Here is a 20761-nt window from a genome sequence, read left to right as displayed (position 1 = left end):
AATAAATTATTAACAAGTATACAAACAATCAGAAAACCTCCAAAGTAACCTGCATTTCACACACTGGAAGTTCAGAGTCAAGGAGAGGAGGGAAAGAAAGTAGCGAGTAATTTCAAGATTTAACTAATCACATGTAAGTTTATCAAGAGAGTATTTTCAACAACATAGATCTTACTTCACTGCATAATAAGGCAACACAAACTGGCAGGGAATAAACTGTTAGATAATTAGCCCTTGGCTTGATTTATCTTGACCCTTATTTTCTATTTTTAATTTTATTTTTTTCTATTTTTATTTTTTTAATGCTATAAATGTTTGTATTAAGAAAAAAGTTCAAATAAACCTTATACCACAAGAAACTAGAAAAAAAAAAGAAACTAATCTGAAATTTAGTAGAGGAAGGAGATAACAAAGAAAAATCCGAAAGAGATAAACAGTAACATTACTGAAAGTAATGATCAGTTTTTCCAAAATAAATAAATAACACTGGCAATGTTTTAACTACATTAAGAAAAAAAGAGATAAGACTCAGAAACCAAAATGAGAAATGGAAAAGAAAATACAACAGATAGCCACAGAAGCTCTAGTTCAGGATATTCTTGGAGAAATGTTAATCCTTTTCATGATTCTGTTGAAGAAAGAAAATTAGTGCTAAAAGGGAAGCAAAAATGGGTTGTTTTCAAAAGGAGCCTTGTTAGGGAGTCTTCTCTTTCTTAAAAGGAATGAAATGCAAATGAAATGCAGTGCACCCCAAGGGATCGGGCTCTGCGGCTGAGGGTCCCAGGAGTCCGGCCCAAGGAGTGTCATGTGCCAATGAAGAGTGCTCCGGGAATGAACCTACCAGAGACCGGCCTCATGATGTCCATTGGCTCCACTTCTTCTTTAACTTTTATCTCAGGTACCGGAGGGCCCAACACAGAGGAGAGATTGCCGGCCACAGCGGCTGATGGCGGAGGGGCAGCTGCGATGGTAGTGACAGGAGGAGTGACGGGGACCGCTCCGGGAATGGTTGAGAGGGCGACGGCTGGCTGTGATGGGGGGCTCGTGGCTGCGATCATGGTTGGGATGGTCGGTGGAGGCTGCTGAGCCGTGGGAGGGACTGCAATGGTGGGCTGGTCATTGCTTTGACTGGACACGGTCTCCATGGACACAGTGACTGGAGTGGTCATTGATACGTGGATTTCTGACTTAGGCTTGGCACTGAAACACGAAAATGAAGATAATGTAGCAAACATCTCGGAGGATGGGTGTTTGTCCAGTTCTTTTTGTACAATGCACAGCACAACCCTAACTCTATTAGTTTGATTCTAGATATTGAACTTTAAGGTAAGTTTTAAAAATATCCCCACCTGGGCCCACCCTACCAAATTTTATAAGCAGTGATAAAATTAACTTAGAAAATAGCATTCACTTAAAGTCACATCATCAAAAGTCAAAGAACTTTTACTACATTAGTCTTTTTCTCCCCCAATTCCTTAATGCACATGTTGCCTTATGAAGTTTTGTTTTGAAATCACAATCATACTCACTTTGTCTGTAGTTTCTTGTAAACCTATTTCTTATAGAAGAGGAAGCTCACACACATCGTAATGATTCAAAAGAACACAAATTGAAGATAATTTTCTTCCACTTCACATACCCAGCCCCTTACCCAGAGGCATCACAACTTTCCAGCTATTTTACCAGAATACTTCAGGCCTCTAATGTAGCTATACATTTAATGTTTAAAACTGTTTATCTGAGGCGCCTGGGTGGCTCTGTCGGTTAAGTGTCCGACTTCGGCTCAGTTCTCATGAGTTCGAGCCCCACAATGGGCTCTGTGCTGACAGCTTGGAGCCTGGAGCCTGCTTCAGATTCTGTGTCTCCCTCTCTCTATGCCCCTCCCCTGCTCATGCTCTGTCTCTCTTTCAAAAAATTAATAAACATTAAAAAAAAATTAGAAAAAAACTATATATCCTATTTTTTTCAGTTTTATCAGAAGTAGTTCCTCATGTCATTACAAATTCTTCTTAAACATTATTTTTTAAAGTAAAAAAAAATATTTTTAAAGACTTTATTTTTGAATAATCACTACACCCAGCATGGGGCTCGAACTCAGGATCAAGGGTCACATGCTCTACCGACAGAGCTGGCCAGGTATCCCAGTAAAATATTTCATTTAATAGCTGTAAAGGTTTATATACTAATGCTGAAAATTCAGGATATGAAAAGCAGTACTTTTCAAGGTATGAAAAGTACCCCCTCAAGTTCAAGGCCAAAAACAATTGGATTTCCATAGGCAAAAAATTCAACATCAAACCAAATCTCATACCATATACAAAATTGAATTCCACATGGATCATAAATCTGAGTTTAAAATGTAAAACTATAAAAGTTTTATAAAAATACAACTCCCTCCCCCCAGGATTTAGTCAAGAGTTCTTAGACATGATACCAAAAGTACACTCCAAAGAAAAAAATGATAAATTGAGTTTTAGCAAAGTAAAGGCTTTTGCTAAAAAAAAGAAAATAAAATTAAGACTTTTGCTTTGCTAAAGACCACTTTAAGAAGTAAAAGACAAGGCACAGACTGAAAAAAAAATATTTGTGAAACACATTATGTTGATTCCACTTACATGAGGTACCCAGAGTAGTCAAATTCACTGAAAAAAGAAAAGTACAACAGTGGCCCCCGTCGGCTGGGAGGAGGGAAAATGGAAGTGGCTGAATAATGGGCATAGAGAGTTGCAGTTCTGCATAGATCTGGAGAGGGCTGCCCGAGAGTGAGAATATGCCTAACACCGATGAAATGTACACTTAAAAATGGTTAAGACAAACAAACCAAAACACATTATTATCTATGATAAAAGAATGATATTCACAATATATAAACAACTCTGTAAACTCAATACTGGGAAAACATACAGTCTCAATAGAAGACAACATGAATAAGGAACAAACTTATATGAATAAGGAACAAACACTAGAGAAAATATCCAGGAGGCAAACAGGCACATGAAAAGATGTTCAATACCATCAGCCATTAGAGTCGTGCAAATTAAAGTCTTGATGATATCCTACCACACCCCAATCAGACGGTGAAAATAAAACTTAAGATTTTATAATAGCAAGCACAGGAAAGGATGTAGAGCAACTTGATATACCAAAAACCTCCTAGCACTAATAAATGAGGTTAGCAAGGTTTTAGGATACAAGGATCTCACATGTTGCCGGTGGAAATTTGAAACAGTACAGCCAGTCTGCAAAACAGTTAGGAAGTTCCTTATAAAATGAAAAATACATGGACCATGTAACTTAGCAACTATACTCGGGATTTTTATCCCAGAGAAGTGAAAATATATGTCTACCAAGGAAGCTGTACCTGAATGTTCATAGCAGCTTTATTTCTAATAACCCCAAACCAGAACAATCCCAATGAACCTCAATAAGCAAACGGGTAAATAAGCATACGGGTATACCCATGTGATGTAACATTACTCACCCTAAAAAGAAGAAATTATTGATATATACTACAATTTGGATGGGTCTCAAAAGTACAACATTTGGTGAAAAAATAAGCCAGCATCATTAGGTATGAAAAAATATATATATTACATATATAGAGTATATATTTAATTTGAGATTCCATTTACATAAAACTCTCAAAATGAAAAAATTCTGGTGGGGCACAGCTAAGTGGCAAGGTATTATTAGGTTTGCGGGAAAGGTATGACTGTGAATAAGGGAATATCTTGGTGGCAACAAAAGAGGTTCACAATCTGATCATGATAATGGTTATATAAATCTATTCATGGATGAGATTTCAAATATACACCAAAGGGGGGAAAAAACTGGTGACATTTTAATAAGGTCTGTAGTTGGTCAACAGCATTGTACTAATGCCAATTTTTTCACTTTGAAAAAATACGAGGGTTATGTAAGACGTAATCATTGGGGGAAGCTGGGTAAGGGTACATGGGAACTTTCTGCACTATTTTATAACTTTTTGTGAGTCTTAAATTATTTCAAAATAAGTAAATAAAGGTGGGGTACAGGAAAAGATTATTCTGGAATTAAAGAGAATTAATGTGGGAGTAATGATCTCTGAAAATTCTCTTTCATAAAAGCAACAAAAACTTGGCATTAACAATGTTTTCAGAACTCTGGAAATGAACAATGTAGCAAAATTATTCAAGAAAATCAGCCAAACCTCAGTAAGACCAATAAAGTCTGTGGTGTTTAACTTGCCCTATTTTTAACTGTTTTTTTTTTTTGTTTTTTTTTTTTAAAGAGAGAGAGAGAGAGAGAGAGAGAATGGGAGAGCGTGTAGGAGAACGTGTGCAAGCAGGGGAGGGGCAGAGGGAGAGGGGGACAGATCTGAAATGGGCTCAGTGCTGACAGTAGAGAGCCTGATACGGGGTTCAAATCCACGAACCATGAGATCATGACCTGAACTGAAGTCGGATGTTTAATCCACTGAGCCACCCAGGCGCCCCTGCCCTATTTCTCTCTCTCCCTTTCCACCGCCAATGGTAGGCTTGCTAACCACCAGTCCATGCTTACGGCAAAAACCATCAGCCTGGCAGCTACCAGAGGGGCTAGAGGCCCTTCAAACCCTCTTGACCAGAGAACTATCATTATACAAACTGGCTGCTCCCATTTGCAAGACTGTCTTATCTACCAGACCTGCTCAGTGTGAACACCTTTTACTTCTAGAGTACTGGAACAAATCAGACACAAGTGATCAGCTTCCCAGCTAACTGATAGGATGGTAAAAGTGGGGCAAACAATAAGCTACCCAAAAAGCTTTAAAGGAAAAGTTGGAGAATGAAATGTCCACAGGGGCTTCAAAAAGCTCCAACGTATTTCTGGCAAATTCAGGAAGCAATATATACATGTAGGACTGTGTGCGTACCTTGGGCTGTGCAGAGCCCAGGAAAGAACCAAGAAGGACACAGGTTCTCACCTCTGGCTCTGTGTAAGCGAAAAGAAAAAAGAGATGTAAAACCGCCTGCCTCAGTGTTGATGGGCTACCCCAAGACACACAAGGCCCTTAGCAAACACAGAGACTTACTGGTTCCAGGCATTCAGGCATTCAAGGAAATCGGTTTAATCATTAGATGACTACAAAGCTAAGAGTGTATTCAGTGGCCACACTAGACAAAGACAGTGATTTTAAAGAATTATTTTACAAAAGTCCCTAAACAACCAAAACCCAACAACAAACCCCAGGGAAGTGTGGGAATCTGATTTCCAGAGTTGCCACACACCGTTTAAAATGTCAAGTTTTCAACAATAATTCTGAGGTATGTAAAGAAACAAAGCAATGTTTGAACATGGCGGGGGGAAGCAATAAAACGGTCACTAAGGATGCACAGGTGTTAGGCTTACTAGTCAGAGAATTTAAGTTAGCTATTGTAAATATGTTTAAAGAACTAAAGGAGATCATGGTTATAAGAACAGCCTAAAAATCATGTCTCAGCAAACTGAGATTAATAAAGAGACAGAAATTATTAAAAAAAAGACCAAAAAGCAATTCTGCACTTGAAAAATATAAGAGTTGAAAGGAAAACAGAAAATCACTAACAAGACTCAAAAGTGTATTTCTGGGGCACCCAGCTACCTCAGTTGGTACAGCATGTGACTCTTGATCTCGGGGTCATGAGTTGGAGCCCCACATTGGGCAAAGAGATTATATATAAAAAATATATATATATATATATATATATATATATATATATAAAAATATATATATATGTATGTGTATGTATGTGTGTGTGTGTATATATATATATATATATATATATATATATATATATATTGCATCGGATTCTGTGTCTCCCTCTCTCTCTGCCCCTCTCCTCCTCATGCCCTGTCTCTCTCTCTCTCAAAAATAAATAAACATTAAAAAAAAAAAAAACTTAAAAAAAGAGTGGGTACACAGGAGGAAAAATAAACAGAGCCTCAGAGAACTTTGGGACAGCAATAACTGTACCAACATACACATACATAATGGGAGTCCCAGAAGCAAAGAGAGAATGGGGCAGAAACAATATCTGAAGAAACTGTGCCAAAGACTCCCCAGATTTGATGAAAAACATCAATCAACCAACTTGTGTAGGAAAAGGTGAAAAAACGCACACCTAGACACATAATTAAATTGTCAAAATGCACGAATATATATATTAAAAAAAAATTTTAAGTAGACTCCACACCCAATGTGGGACTTGAACTCATGACCCAGAGATCAAGAGTCACATGCTCTACCAACTGAGCCAGTCAAGGTACCCCCCAAGGAATTACTTAAAAGTGAAATTCTGTAATTTGATCGCACCAAAAAAGGGAATATATGGCAAAATACTAAAAGTTAAATCTAGTTGAATAATACTGTGTTCTCTATTTTGTTCTACATTTACAGGTTTTCATATTAAGAACTCCAAAAAAGAACGTTATGAGATAAAGTTGAAGATAACGTCTGCAAAGAAAAAGAGATTTTCAATTTAAACTTCTCCCAGCCATTGTATTATTTAAGAGTGTAAGCAGGAATTCTGTTTATGGAAAGATGGCCTGGACATACTTTTTCATATTCTTCCTAGTTAATTATAGCTGAAATCATGAGTATTACATATAAAACCAACAAAAAGCTGCTGAGAGATGAAGGCAGACTGGCTAAGACATAGCAGTGAGTTCCCTGGGTTTCCTTTCTGACTGTGCTCCAGTCTGGGTCCTGGAAGGCCATAATACAGAAATGTCAAAGGGCACAGACAAAAATCCCAAGAAAAATCTGCTCAAGGAACCAAGACAGGAGCAGCTGAGCAAGACAGGAGACTTCTAGACAATAACTGCTCTCCCAGTGAAACACCACAGAAACGACTGTGGTCCCAATTCCCACGCTCTCCGGCAAAGGCTGTGGAGAACCTAGACTTCTACACTTGCCAGGCTGTAATGAGGCAGCGTGATTCTCTTTCCGCCATCTCACTATTGAAGTGGTGTCAAAAGAGGTCAAGCAGGGAACCTGGCCTTCAACTCTCCACTTGGCAGTGAGAAGGCAATGCTTTCCCTTCCCCAGTTGCGGCCATGTGAGAGGAGGACTGCCAAAACATTAAGCTAGAAATAAACTCCAGGGTCTTCTAAGACCATAAAGGTCCAGGTCCAAACAGAAAACCACTTGTCTAACCAAGAGCCAAGAAAATCACAACTTGAACAGGAGATGAATGATGTCGGGTAGCATCTGACAAGGACGTAGAGATCATAAAAATGCTTCAACAAGCAATGACAAATTCAAAAGATGAAAAACAAATTTAAAAGATAAAAAAACCCAGAAAAATCTCAGCAAAGCAATCAAAGTTATAAAAAGATCCAAATTTAAATTACAGAAGTGAAAAACAATAACTGACCAAATATACTCACCGGACATTCTCAGGAGCACAGTGGAGATAGAATCAGTGGGGTTGAGGACAGATCAATATAATTTACCTAATCTCAACAACAGAGAGAAAGGAGACTTAGACTCCAGAGTGATGGCCCTGCCCACTGTTAGAGTTTGGAGTTGAGGCCACTGGCTGGCCAATGAACTCACAAGTGTAGGTAGTGTGCCACATGAGGGGCAAGTCTTTTGCTACCACCACAAGGGTCCGTGGCCCAGTGAATGGAGTTTGATAGTAATTCTTGCTACAAATAAAAACAAAAAGAGTAAGGGCAGAAAAAGGACATTTCCTGATTTGCAAAGGGTCAAAAATTGACATCTTACATACTGTTTGTCTGCTGCAAAAGAGATGCTCTAACAAATCAGAAAGTAAATCAAGAAAAAAGGAAATATACGTCACCAGGGATGAGATGAAGGGAATTCAGACTGTGAAGGACAAAGGAAACACAAGGGATAACAGCTGGGCACCGAGTCCAGAGAGCAACCAGTGAAGACTGGAGTAGGTGGAAGCAAGGCTTTAAGGAGGGAGGGATGTAAACTAGAAAAAAATGGAACTGACAGAGATCTGATAGGTCTGCCTGTATTTGGAGAATTTCTATAGGTTTCGGGGAGAGTCTGAGGATGAATTAGTACTATGTGATTTGTTTTAAAGTTCATATTTTAAATTTATTTTAACAGCTTTTGGATTTACTTTCTAAATCTGTTTTCTATTTTATAACATTAAAAAAATTTTTTTAATGTTTATTCATCTTTGAGAGAAAGAGACAGAGCATGACTGGGGGAGGGGCAGAGAGAGAAGGAGACACAGAATCCGAAGCAGGACCCAGGCGCCAAGCTGTTAGCAGAGCCAGATGCAGGGCCCGAACCCATGAACCGCAAGATCATGACCCGAGCTGAAGTTAGACGTTCAACTGACTCAGACACCCAGGTGCCTCTCTATTAAAAGAAAACTTTTTAATGTTTATTTTTGAGAGACAGAGAGACAGAGTGTGAACAGAGGAAGGGCAGAGAGAGAGGGAGATAGAATCCGAAGCAGGCTCCAGGCTCTGAGCCGACAGCACAGAGCTTGATGCGGGGCTTGAACTCATTGAACCAAGAGATCATGAGCTGAGCTGGTCAGACGCTTAACTGACTGAGCCACCCAGGTGCTACCCCCTCCTCCATTTTATATTTTAATCTTCCTTAATCTTTTGGCTTGGAATTGGTAATATAGTCACGTTTCATTTTCTTTTTTTTTAAGCTCTATGTCCAATGTAGGGCTTGAACCCATAATCTTAAGATCAAGAGTCGCATGCTCTGCGCAAGCCAGCCAGGTGCCCCAGTGATACATTCATGTTTCAAAGGATGTACTGGGAACTCTTGTTCCCTCCCTTAACCCTCCACTATCTCCACACAACACCACTCTACTGCAGTGTTTCACTGAATCTAAGCTGCCAGTAATTATACACCCATGTCGTGTAGCACTTAAAAATAATTAATGACAACATTAACACATCCTTACTTTTAACTCACATATTGGTTTCTGAGATGTTGACATGTATATGTTTGATCTTGTATCATAGTATATTTTGTATGGTTTTTGTTTTATATTTATTTCTTTTAAAAATTTTGCTTTTTCGGGGCAACTGGGTGGCTCAGTTGGTTGCGTGTCCAACTTCGGCTCAGGTCATGATCTCGCAGTCTGTGAGTTTGAGCCCCGCATCAGGCTCTATGCTGACAGCTCAGAGCCTGGAGCCTGCTTCGGATTCTGTGTCTCCCTCTCTCTCTGCCCCTCCCCTGCTCATGCTCTGTCTCTCTCTGTCAAAAATAAATAAACATTAAAAATTTTTTTTTAAATTTTGCTTCTTCCATTTCTATCCTCTATGTCTACACTGTTTTCTATTTTAATTTTACCTTCATTCTGTGGTTTCTTCTAGATCTTTACTGAGTTCTATCCCTTCACATGTCATCCCTTTATGTCCTGTCACTTAGTCTGCATTTCATCCTTTGTGTGTTTTCCATCAGTGAGGTGGTGCTAACGTCATTAAGTAATTTAAATTCACAGTCAGAATTTTAAAATAAGTTTCACACTTATTCTGTAGCACTTTTCTGGTGCATGTTCTTACTGAACAAATGAGTATATTTTGTTGCTCTTTTCCTACGTTTTAATTTTAGTTATCTTCACATGAATATCCTTTTATTACTCATCAGTGAATGAGGTGGGCTATTCCTAAAAGCAGCAATTTCCATGAGATTCCTTTCACTTGGGCGTGGGAGTGTGGGGAGACTGCTCTGGTTTCAGCTAGTTATTTTTCACCGTCCAAATGCTCCCTTCTTTCAGGTGGCACAGAAACAGACTGCCCACTGCAAGGAAGGCCATCTGGGTGCCTGCATGCGCGGGGCCCTACCTCCACAATCTACCTCGGAACCATATTAAGTCTGGGAAAGACTCTGCAAATAGCCCCTGCTCACCTAAGTTTCTGCACATACAGTTGCTTACAAGGAATGTACTTTTGTATGTCACAGACGCTTCAGTTACTGTATTTTTTTCCCAGCGCTTTAAAAGTTAACTCTAGTGCTACTTAAAAAAAACAAACAAAAAAAAACACTTGAAAAACAAAGATAATGTATTAAATTTGTAAAGTTCAGTATCTAATGTTGGCAACAATGTGGAGAAAATGGGAACACATTTCATGAGGATATAAACAGATACAGTGACTGGAAATCAGAATTTAATCTCCACATTTAATTTGACCCAGTAACGCTACTTCCAGAAATGTATTCCAGAGAAATGTTTGCGAAGGGGCTCAATGATAAAGATTCACTGCAGTATTTATTACAGTGATAAATGGAAATAATTTAAGTGTTCATTAATGGAGGACTAATTATGGCACCAACACTTCTGAGAACATCACACAGTAAAGGAATAGGAATACAGTCTCTTTTTCTGGTTTTTCGTTTTTCTGATCTCCTAAGAGGACATGTCTGAACACGTGGTCTTTGTACCAGGTCTATTCTCTATACTCACTGTCGATGGGCTCTCTTCCACTCTCACGGTGTTAGAAACATGTATCTGCCAAAACTTAATCACCAGCATAGACCTCTATCTTCAATTCTAGGACTGTATCTACTTCAGAATTTTATATCCAACTATACATTTGATATCTCCACTTGGCTGTGTCTAACCACCTGGAGATCTCAAGAGTAAAATATTTAGAACTAAACTTAAAAAGTTTTTTCTCTCGGAGTGCCTGGGTGGCTCAGTTGGTTAAGTGTCTGACTTCGGCTCAGGTCATGATCTCACGGTTTGTGAGTTCAAACCCCGCGTCAGGCCCTGTGCTGACAGCTCAGAGCCTGGAACCTGCTTCAGATTCTGTGTCTCCCTCTATCTCTGCCCCTCCCCTGCTTACGCTCTGTCTCTCTCAATAATAAATAAACATTAAAAAATTTTTTTTAAAGAAAAAGTTTTTTCTCTCCTATTCCCATAGGCTTCCTTACTTCAGAAAGAATAATTCCTTATCTGCAGTCGCTCAGGCAAAACCTCCTAGCCAGACTTCTCCCTTTCTGTCAGAAAATTCTGTCAGCTGTACCTTCAAGATACAACCAGAATCTGAACTCTTTTGAAGACTTTTACTACCTCCACAGTGGTCCATGCCTCTATGATAGTCTAAGGTTGTATTATTTCTCACTTGGTCTCCCTGCTTCCACTCTTACTTCCTTGCAGTTTATTCCCAGCACAGTAGCCAGAGCAGTTCTTGTAAAAAAATGTCAAATCATGTCACTCCTATGCCTTAGACCTCTGATGGCTCAGTCTTACCCAGAATAAAATCGAAAGGACACTGAATGATCCACAAAGCCCTACATCATCTGGCCCTCAGTTATATCTCTGAACCATGCTGTGCAACTCTCCTCTCGTTCTAGGCTGGTTTCTCTTGCTGTTCCTTGTATATACCTAACATATAGATAGTTCTGACTTTGTGCAGTGTGTGAATCATATGTATATATGTGTAACTACATTATACCAGTCTCCCACAAATGCAGTTAAAATTTGAGCTACCACTCACTATAATATTAACTGTGAGTAGTTATATAAACTTTAAGCAATTTTATGCAAACTTTGCTGCTGCCTCCTCAGTCCATAAATCACTATGTAACTAACAGATGTGCATCAGGATCTATGACCAATCACATCACTTCCTTCGAAATTTGTCCATGACTGGTTACTGAATCTGTTATTCAGTTTATGCGGACAGCAAAGTGTGGAGCTGTGCAGTCTCTTATTTCCCAGAGACAAACCCAGGTGAAATTTTATAATAATGGATGACAGAGAGCAAAAACTGGCCAACGCAGATAAAAATGCAGAGAAAAAAACAGTCATTCTGGAAGTGAAATTGGATGTGATTAGAAGATTTGAAACCAGCAACAGCAAAGAGAAGACAGGATGAGCACTAGGCCTGTATGAAGATACGGCATGGACCACACAGACAGAATCCAATGAATTGGACTTTGACTTTACCGACAAAGACGGTAAAGTCGCTTATCATCTTTTAGTTTAAATTGCACTGGGCACAGAAAGCTGCTGTGGCAAAATGTAGTATTGACTTCTACTTTGGACTGAGGACTATTCAATCCTATTCAGGTCTAAGTGGTAAAGTTAGCTGGCACAATGAAAGAAAAAGGCCAATTTCAAGGAGAATGGGAAAAAAAAAAAAAAAACAACCCATGAAAACAAAACAACAAATCCTTTCCTGGCCAATAAAGGCTGGTTTACTTCAAAGTTAAGTAATTAATTAACTTTAATTTAACGAATTAATGTTAAGCTATCTGATGAAGCTGCTAGCACAGTGAAAAGATTCTGCTTTGAAATGTGCACTTGTACTCCACGTGTTAGTTATGGCAGAGGGTTTTGATAAAAAGGATGAAGATATCCCTAGAAGTGAGGCTGGCAAAAAATTTCACATTAAATGAACTCTTGGAGACAATTTGCCAACACTGAAAAGATACAGGATACAATGTCAGAAGCAGACCGAAACTTAGAAAGGAGTATGACAATTCACCAACACACGGAAGGACTGTCGCTCTGCGTCAAGTTACACAATGTGAAGGCGGCAAGCGCTGTTCAAACTACTCTTGATTAGTTTTTAGAAGACACTTTAGTTCTCAATGTTTCTCATGTTTAAATTACAGTGTACCAAGTAAGTGTTAGTTTTACTACTTTTTTCACTTCCTTATATATAACTGACAATGAGAGAGTTTTGAGTATTTTCAGTGTTTTTAAAGATCCTAGAGTAAGTACAATCCCACCCCCTACAATTATGATTATTTTTCACAGCTGCCCCTTGAATGGTTATTTGTACTTTTCTGCACTACTGCGTAAAGTAACGACCGCATGTCCTCCCACATAATTCCTGGCCCCGCTCTTTGCTCTGACTCATGCAGCTGGACATCAGGCAGCATGTGGCGCTTCCTTCCAGCCCTTCAACCTCTGCTCAGAGAAGGCTTTCTGGATGGTGTCACCTCTGCCTCCCATCGCTTTACGTTCCCTTCACACTGCCTCCTTTTCCTTCACATATTTGTTTCTCTACACCCACTAGAAAATAAGCTTAAGGAGAATGGACACTTTGTCTTGGTCACTCTTCTATATTCCCAGATTCTAAAACAGTACCTGGCACATACAAGGCATTCATAATTTTCTTCTTGAATGAAGTTTTATGAAGTACATCTAAATACATTAACATGGCAAGCTGTTACTGACAGAAGTAAAAATGGCAAGATACAGAACACTCTAATCAGCAAGATCCTGTTTTTAAGACTCAATCTATCTACCTGTGTACATAGACAAAAGATGCAGAAAGATACTTAATACTGTTACCAATCAATATTAATTCTAGCTAGTGGGACTGGCAAGGTGGGTGGGGAACAGGACAATGATTTTAACTTTACACTTTAAATGTTCTTACATTGCCTCTCTTTCCCAAAATAGTGTTACTGGTGGAATGAAGAACAAAGAAAGCAGCATGTATTAACTACTGACATGATGCCATTTTTTTTTTAAATTTTTTTTAACGTTTATTTATTTTTGAGACAGAGAGAGACAGACCATGAACAGGGGAGGGGCAGAGAGAGAGGGAGACACAGAATCCGAAATGGGCTCCAGGCTCTGAGCTGTCAGCACAGAGCCCGACACGGGGCTCCAACCCACAGACCGCGAGATCATGACCTGAGCCGAAGTCGGACGCTTAACCGACTGAGGCACCCAGGCGCCCCAACATGATGCCATTTTTGATAGCAACGATAACTGTGTGTTTACTATGAGGCAGGCTCTGTTCTAAACACTTTAAATGCATCATTTCATTTAAATACACAAGAATCCAATGAAGCAGATATTATAAGTACGGCTATTTCATAAATAAGAATCAGAGAGGCTGAGAAATATGTCCAGGTCACACAGCTAGAATGTGGATATAAAAAGATGCACACAGGCAAATTATGTAAAATTTGTCACATGTTAGACTCTTTCCTCCTCAATTGTGTGCAGTTGGAACCAAGAGTGATAACATTTATGTGCTCACCCTGCAGGCCTAGGTGACCCAGATGTACTCCGCATAGAGCTTTCCACTCGAGGGCTAGCCACTTCAGGAGGCTGAGGAGGAATGAGGGTTTTCCGAACTGCCATTCTGAAAGAGACCAGACAAACCCAGAAAACAACAGTCCGAGGGCATTAAAGGATAAGAATTAATATTTGCTAGGCATAACTATGGCAAAATAAAAACACTACATTTGCTAGGCATTTTTTAAAATGGTTTTTAAAATTTTATCCAAATACTATAGATATGTTATTGAAAATGCCGAATTGCACTAAAAAGCTTTTAACAAAACACAGGTCCCCTCCATCTCTCCCCATTTCCTGCCCATCTCTCTCCAGGAAGCAACCACTGTGACTCTTTTAGCTGCTGCTTCGACCACGCCACATCTCCTTTCTACTTATTATCAAACTTAACATCCGTATTAAGTGTTCCCGATCACTGTTGTGTTTACATGTTTATGTTGACCTGAGAAAAAGTTCCTGGAAGTCAAGTGAAAGAAAGGTGACCAAGTTAGCGTCACTGTGCCATCCAGTAGAGGCCATGTGTGGCTCAGATGGGAACCAGCGGGCTCAGCAATGTGGAAGCTGTAAGTGTGACATGGGCAGTGTTGGCAGAGTGCTGGAAGCAAATGCCAGATGAGTGGGCTGAGAGAAAATGGCTTGAACCAGAATACACCATTTTGCAAAGCCTAATTAATGGATCCAGACAGTAATCACCAAGTCTGCTAACATCTCAAAATGGGGGACTACCAGACATTTTAATTTATAAACTGGTCTTGCCAAAAATAAAAAATAATAAAAAAAGAATCTATTCAAGCTTTAGATTCAAGTAACAAGAGACAACGTGGTGGGGACAAGAACAGCAAAACCAAACTACAGGGGTAGTGGGCTAAATTGATACCCAAGTCCTAATCCCTGTACCTGTGAATGTAATAGAGTCTTTGTGAGTGTAATTTAGTTAGAGATCTCAAGGTTAAGATCTTTCTGGTGTGGAGGGTAGACCCTAAATCCAATGACTGGTATCCTTATCACGGAAAGGAGAGATATTTGAGACAGAGAGACACAGGAAAGGTCATGTGAATACAGAAGAAGAGACTGGCGTGATATTCCCACAGCCAAAGGACTGCCAATAGCCACCAGAAGTTAGCAAGGAGGCATGGAATGGATTCTCCCTGGTGCATACACAAGGGAACACCCTGCTGACATCCTGATTTTAGATTTCTAGCCATCAGAACTGTGAGGGTAAGTTTTTTTTTTAAAGATTTGATTTTTATTTATTTTTGAGAGAGAGAGAGAGAGAAAGAGACACAAGGCACAAGTGAGTGAGGGACAGAGAGAGAGAGAGAGAGAGAAGTGGGGCTCAAGCTCACCCAAAGTAGGGCTCAAGCTTACCCGATGTGGGACTTGAATTCATGAACTGTGAGATCATGACCTGAGCTGAAGTCAGATGCTTAATGACTGAGCCTCCCAGGCGCCCTAAAAGATTTATTTTTAAGCAATCTCTACACTCAACATGGGGCTTGAACTCACAACCCTGAGATCAAGAGTTGCATGCTCCACCGACTGAGCCAGCCAGGCACCTCTGTGAGAATAAATTTCTGTTGTTTTAAGCCACCGGATTTGTGGTAATTTGTTATAGCAGTTCTAAGAAACACAAAGGGGATGTAACTGACAAAACCCTGGGAAAGACAGGGAAGGAGAGGAAAAAGTTTACAGGACAAAAGACCAAGTTTCTTCAACAAATAAATCGCAAGGAAAAAAGAGATGAATGAAATCTATATATAGAAGAGCCTTAGGAGACATATCAACTAAATACAATGTGGGCACCTTATCAGAATACTGATTCAAATAAATTAAAACAAAAAAGTTGTGACCTCTGAGACCCCTAGAGATTTGAACTAGATATTTGATATTATGAGGTTATACTTTTTCATAAGTATCTCTCAATAGACACATGCCGAAATGTATACAAATGAGAAGATGTACTATTTAGGATTTGCTTCAAAATAATATAGTAGAAGGGGGTGGGTAGGCATCTAGATTAAACATAATTGATTGGCCATGAGGTGATAAGCTGATAACTGAAATTGAATGATGGGTATAACATTCATATGTTCAAAATTTTGTTACGTTTAAAGTTTCCCATAATAAAAAGTAAGACATAAGACCAATTCCACTAACTATCCCCGCAGAAAACGAAGAAAACAATTAAACATAGTGAGATACACCACTCTATATCCACAGACTAACCAAACTTAAAGAGTGTCAACAACAAGTGCCGGTGATGATGAATGCGATGACCCCCCTCCCTCCCTGCCTGCTTAGAGCATACGTAGGTACCTACCAGAGTTGCACATAAAGCATAGCCTACAACCCAGCCAATCCCCTCCTAGGTATGTAACAAATACATTTAGCTATGTGTCAAAGGTCATGCACAAAAATGTTCAGGATAACATATGGCCCCAAACTGGAAACAACCCAAACATCCATGGATAAACTATGGTACTGTTATTTAATGGCATCTCACATAGCAATAAAAATACTACAATCACATACAATTAACGTGGATGAACTAAACAAAGGGAAGGAAGATGGAGTCATACAAAAACACGTAATATATGAGTCAACACAAATGCCACAAGAAGCAAAGCAAGTCAACAAGGTCAAAAGATAAACTGCTTAATTCCCTTTGGGAGAAAGTATTGGTAGTATTCTGTTTCTTGCCTAGATAGTGGTTGCATGCTGTGTTCACTCGGTGCTAAATTACCCCATACCTGCATTATCTATGCAGTTTTCTATACCTCAGTGAAAACGTGGAGAGAGAAAGAAACTGGAAGAAAAAATGGAGTTAGCAAACTCCTTTATTTTCTTTGGAAATAGGAGCAAAAAAACCCGTGAGAGCATATTTTTGCTTTCTATGTGAAGGAAACACCAGCGAGAACACACTGGTAAACAGGTGAGAGGGAGGAGAGCTACAGCACTGTTCTCAGCAGGCTAGAAAGGCAGCGGTCAGGGGCTCCAGAGCGAAGGGCTAAGAGTCTGTCCACAGTAAAAGATGAGATGAGTAGAGTGTGGGATACAGATGCCGGCAGGTAGGGAGATTGAAAGCTAGAGTTGTTCTCTTTTGGGTGTTTCCATTTTTCTCAAAAAAGTAGGGATCAAGTTCATTAGCTGGTAGTGAACATGGGTAAGGAAGTGTGGGAGTTCTGAGAGGAACAGGGGGCAACTGTCCAGGAGAGTGGCTTAGGACAGCATCCTATGCTGTTCTTCAAGATCCTAGTGGAGGTCTCTGAGGTTAAGCAAGGCCAGTCAACACGGTTGTTTACCCCACCACAATCTGCTGCGCAAATTCAGCAGAAAGTTGGATTTGACTCTGGTTTTGACAAAGTGAAGAGGGGTGCAAGGAAGTGGGGGCCATATGCAAGGAAGTGATTGCAGCAGACCCCAAAAACTGAGTCAAGGAGAGGAGAGAAAGGTCATGAAAGGGGGTAGCATCAACGGGTGGAAGGCTCCCTGGTGGGTAGTGTGCTCACCACTGCTGGTGAGGTGGGAAGACAGAAGGTAGGCTGTGGGACACCGGAGGACAGAAGAAAAGGTCAAGGAAGGCTTGTGCTTGTGGGTTTGTGCTGATGGATGGGGGAAGACGGAGAGGCATTTAAGCAACTGAGAAATCAGAGACCTGGGATATCATTTCAGACAGAATGACAGCCAGATGTTAGGTACCTTCTGAAGGACATACAAACATACCCCCAAATTGAACTGGAATCTGATCTTGAGCTGCTCTGACCAACAAGGTAGTCTCTGGCCATACGGGGCTACTAAGTACTTGGAATGATGGGCAAGTGCAACCAGGAGCAAAATTTATACCGGTATTTCATTTAAATAATTTGAATTTAAAACTGATATTTGATTCAGTTATTAGAAAACTTTTCAGTGGGCCTGGAATGACTTGGCTATGTGAAAGTATACTCTTCAAGTGCAAATTTTATGAAATCTGAATACAAACTGAGTGCTTTCGAAGAGGGATGGCTTGAAAGTGGCAGTGAGGCACCAAGAGGACATGGACCCCAGCACCAGGAGGATCAGGAAGAGAGACAGCCATTACTTTGGGGAGAGTGCAGGAGTCGAGATCCTGAGGAAGAGCCAAGTTCCACTTAAAGAAGGCAGACACACTCAAAGAGGAAGGAATTCCGATGATGACAACTCAGCTATGGGGGCACAGCAGAAAGGTTAAAGGGAGGTAGCCAAGTGGAGGAGAAGGGGGCAGATCTTTTTGTCTCCAGGGTTGTGAGATTTCAACATGTTTATCTAAGTGCCAGTTTAAAAAAAAGTTTTTTTTAACGTTTATTCATTTTTTGGTAGAGACAGAGAGTGAGTGGGTGAGGGGCAGAGAGAGGGAGACACAGAATCAGAAGCAGGCTCCAGACTCTGAACTGACAGCACAGAGCCCAACACGGGGCTTGAACTTACGGACCGTGAGATCATGACCTGAGCTGAAGTCGGACGCTTAACTGACTGAGCCACCCAGGCGCCCCTCTCAGTGCTGGTTTATTAACACGCACTGCATCTACTTGTGCTGGGCATGTTGCGGTTCTTTAAATCAGGAAACTCATGCCCTTTAGGTTTGGAAATTTTCTAGGAGTTATTTTTTAAGTGATCTTCCTCCTTTTCTCAGATCTCTCACTGAAACAACATTACTTGGGAGGCGGGATCTCCTGAGCTGATTCTTTGATTTTCTTGTCTTTCCTCTTCTATCTTATTTTTGTGTTCTTATTTTTCAATCTACTTTTGAGAGATTTCCTCAACTATACTTTTTAAGTTTTTTTTTTTTTAAGTTTATTTATTTTGAGAAAGAGAGAGAACAGGGGAAAGGAAGGGCAGAGAGAGAGAGAGGGAGTGACAGAATCCCAAGCAGGCTCTGCACTGTTAGCAGAACTGGATGAGGGGCTCGAACTCACAAACCGTGAGATCATGACCTGATCATGACCTGATAAGTCAGATGCTTAACTGACTGAGCCATCCAGGCACTCCTGTATTTTTTTTTTTTTTTTTTTTCAATTTTAAGTAGGCTCCACGCTGGGTGTGGAGCCCAAATGCAGGGCTTGAACTCACAACCCTGAGATCAAGACCTGAACTGAGATCAAGTTGGACCCTTAATGGACTTAGCCACCAAAGAGCTCCTCCTCAACTATATTTTCCAACTCCTCTGAGTTCAATTTCTGCTGTTGTAGTTTAAATTTCAGGACACACTCTTTTGTTCTCTAAATGTTCCTTTTCGATAGCACTGCCTTCTTGTTGCACAGATACATCTTTTTTTGTCCTTTGAAGACAGCATTCAGTTTTGGTCTTTATTTGCTTTCACTTTTTGTTTTTGTTCTCCTTGCCTTGCTTTATGTTCCAAGCTGCGTTTTTCAGTATGTCTAGTGGTTTGCCAGAAGGCCCTCAGAAACCTGCTTGGATGTGTGTTCATGATTAGGAACAGGGGACTAACGTTGGCTGGAAGCTCTGAGCTCATGGAAGAACTTGTCTACTTTAAATTTCACGTAAGGGGGATCTGATTCCTGACCTTAGGAAACCCCTAGTGCTGGTATCTGCATCTTTTCCCTTCGGCTGGACAAGCCCAGAAAGAAAGTGGAGTCAACATCTCACTTTTTGTCAACAGCGTTCAACTGCCAGGGTTCTGCCGGCTAAAAGGGAGAAGGGGACTGGTAAGTCTCAGCACTCTGCAAATCTGTTTCTGGTATAATACTCCTGCCCCCCCTCCTTGTGCTACTTGATCTCAGTGGACCATCTGCAGTGTTAAACTCTCCAGGTGCATGCTGGGGTTGGGAAGGGCAGTGCACTGCAAAGTATGGGTAGGGAAGGGGATGCAGGGCTCTGATCCTCTCAAACACATTTCAACCCTGCTTCTGTTTAACCCAGTCTTCTATTCTCTCCTCATTCTTGTGTGTTTATATCTTTCTAAAAAGCCTCTTTGCTAAAAGTTCTATGGGGTTTTGAGAGGATAAGAAATTTAGAAGTGCATGTTCAACCTGCCATGTTTAGTACAAGCTTTGCCCTGCATTTTCATTGATAAAGCTCCTTTGCCACAGACTGATTTATCCTTAAAAGAGAGTCTGGTCTAGGCAAAGCTCCACATGTCAGGAAACCCTGTATGGACCCAGCAGCTTATGTTCTCACTATGCTTTAACCTTTATAATCTTTTGTAGACACACATCAGCTCAGTGCAGCCACAGAAACTCTGCTCTATGAAGTGTGACTGCCCATCTCCCACCTCCCAAGTTTTCAAGTTAAGTTTCAGAGCACAGCACATACCTTCCTGCCCATCACCCACCAACTCAGGTTCTATGGCAACACAGTACACTTCTGCTGCTGAATAGGACCCTTACTTAACACACCTGGGAAACTGCTTGTCCTGAACAACAATGCATGCTGGCTGATGAGGAAAAAAAAAAACAAAAATGCAGTACACATTAATGTGCTTACCTAGACAAGCCTGAAGGGTCTGTTAGAAGCGACTTAGGGAGTCTAGGATTAAACTCCACAAAATAGAGAGAACTCCTAAAGTAGTATGCAATGGCTGTTTATAAACTAACCCCCCACAGACTCCTGGATTCTTACTGTCCCACAGTCTGGGCTTGGCAAGGCTCTACTGAACAAGCCTGGGGTGAGGTTATTTTGAGAGAGATTAAAAATGTCACAGAAGATGAGAGATTTAGAGTTTGCTACCAGCACAATAGAGAGCCTAATGTTTCTACCAATTATACTCAGAACTAGAGGTGTCATGTGGC

At 40.3% G+C, this 20761-nt stretch overlaps 1 protein-coding gene and 1 non-coding gene across 10 annotated transcripts in view; one reads left to right on the top strand and one right to left on the bottom strand.

Annotated features, from left to right (window-relative positions):
* Positions 1–20761, bottom strand: part of SAP130 (Sin3A associated protein 130) — an 80753-nt gene that overhangs the window by 16575 nt on the left and 43417 nt on the right. For 7 of the 9 annotated variants that reach the window (XM_042994158.1, XM_042994163.1, XM_042994156.1 and 4 more), the window contains 2 exons: positions 13957–14061; positions 842–1200 (listed from right to left, as the gene is read on the bottom strand). In XM_042994158.1, the coding sequence (XP_042850092.1) occupies positions 842–1200; positions 13957–14061 (464 nt within the window). The remainder of the gene's footprint in view (positions 1–841; positions 1201–13956; positions 14062–20761) is intronic. The other 2 variants (XM_042994159.1, XM_042994160.1) reach the window with 1 other exon arrangement.
* LOC122241727 lies at positions 7505–7658 on the top strand. The gene has a single exon (XR_006221951.1). It is a non-coding gene; the product is annotated as a small nucleolar RNA SNORA62/SNORA6 family (small nucleolar RNA).

This window comes from Panthera tigris, chromosome C1, assembly GCF_018350195.1.
Source record: "Panthera tigris isolate Pti1 chromosome C1, P.tigris_Pti1_mat1.1, whole genome shotgun sequence".
NCBI lineage: Eukaryota > Metazoa > Chordata > Mammalia > Carnivora > Felidae > Panthera > Panthera tigris.
The sequence above is the reverse complement of the archived record's forward strand: the minus strand, read 5'-3'. Positions and strand labels throughout refer to the sequence as shown.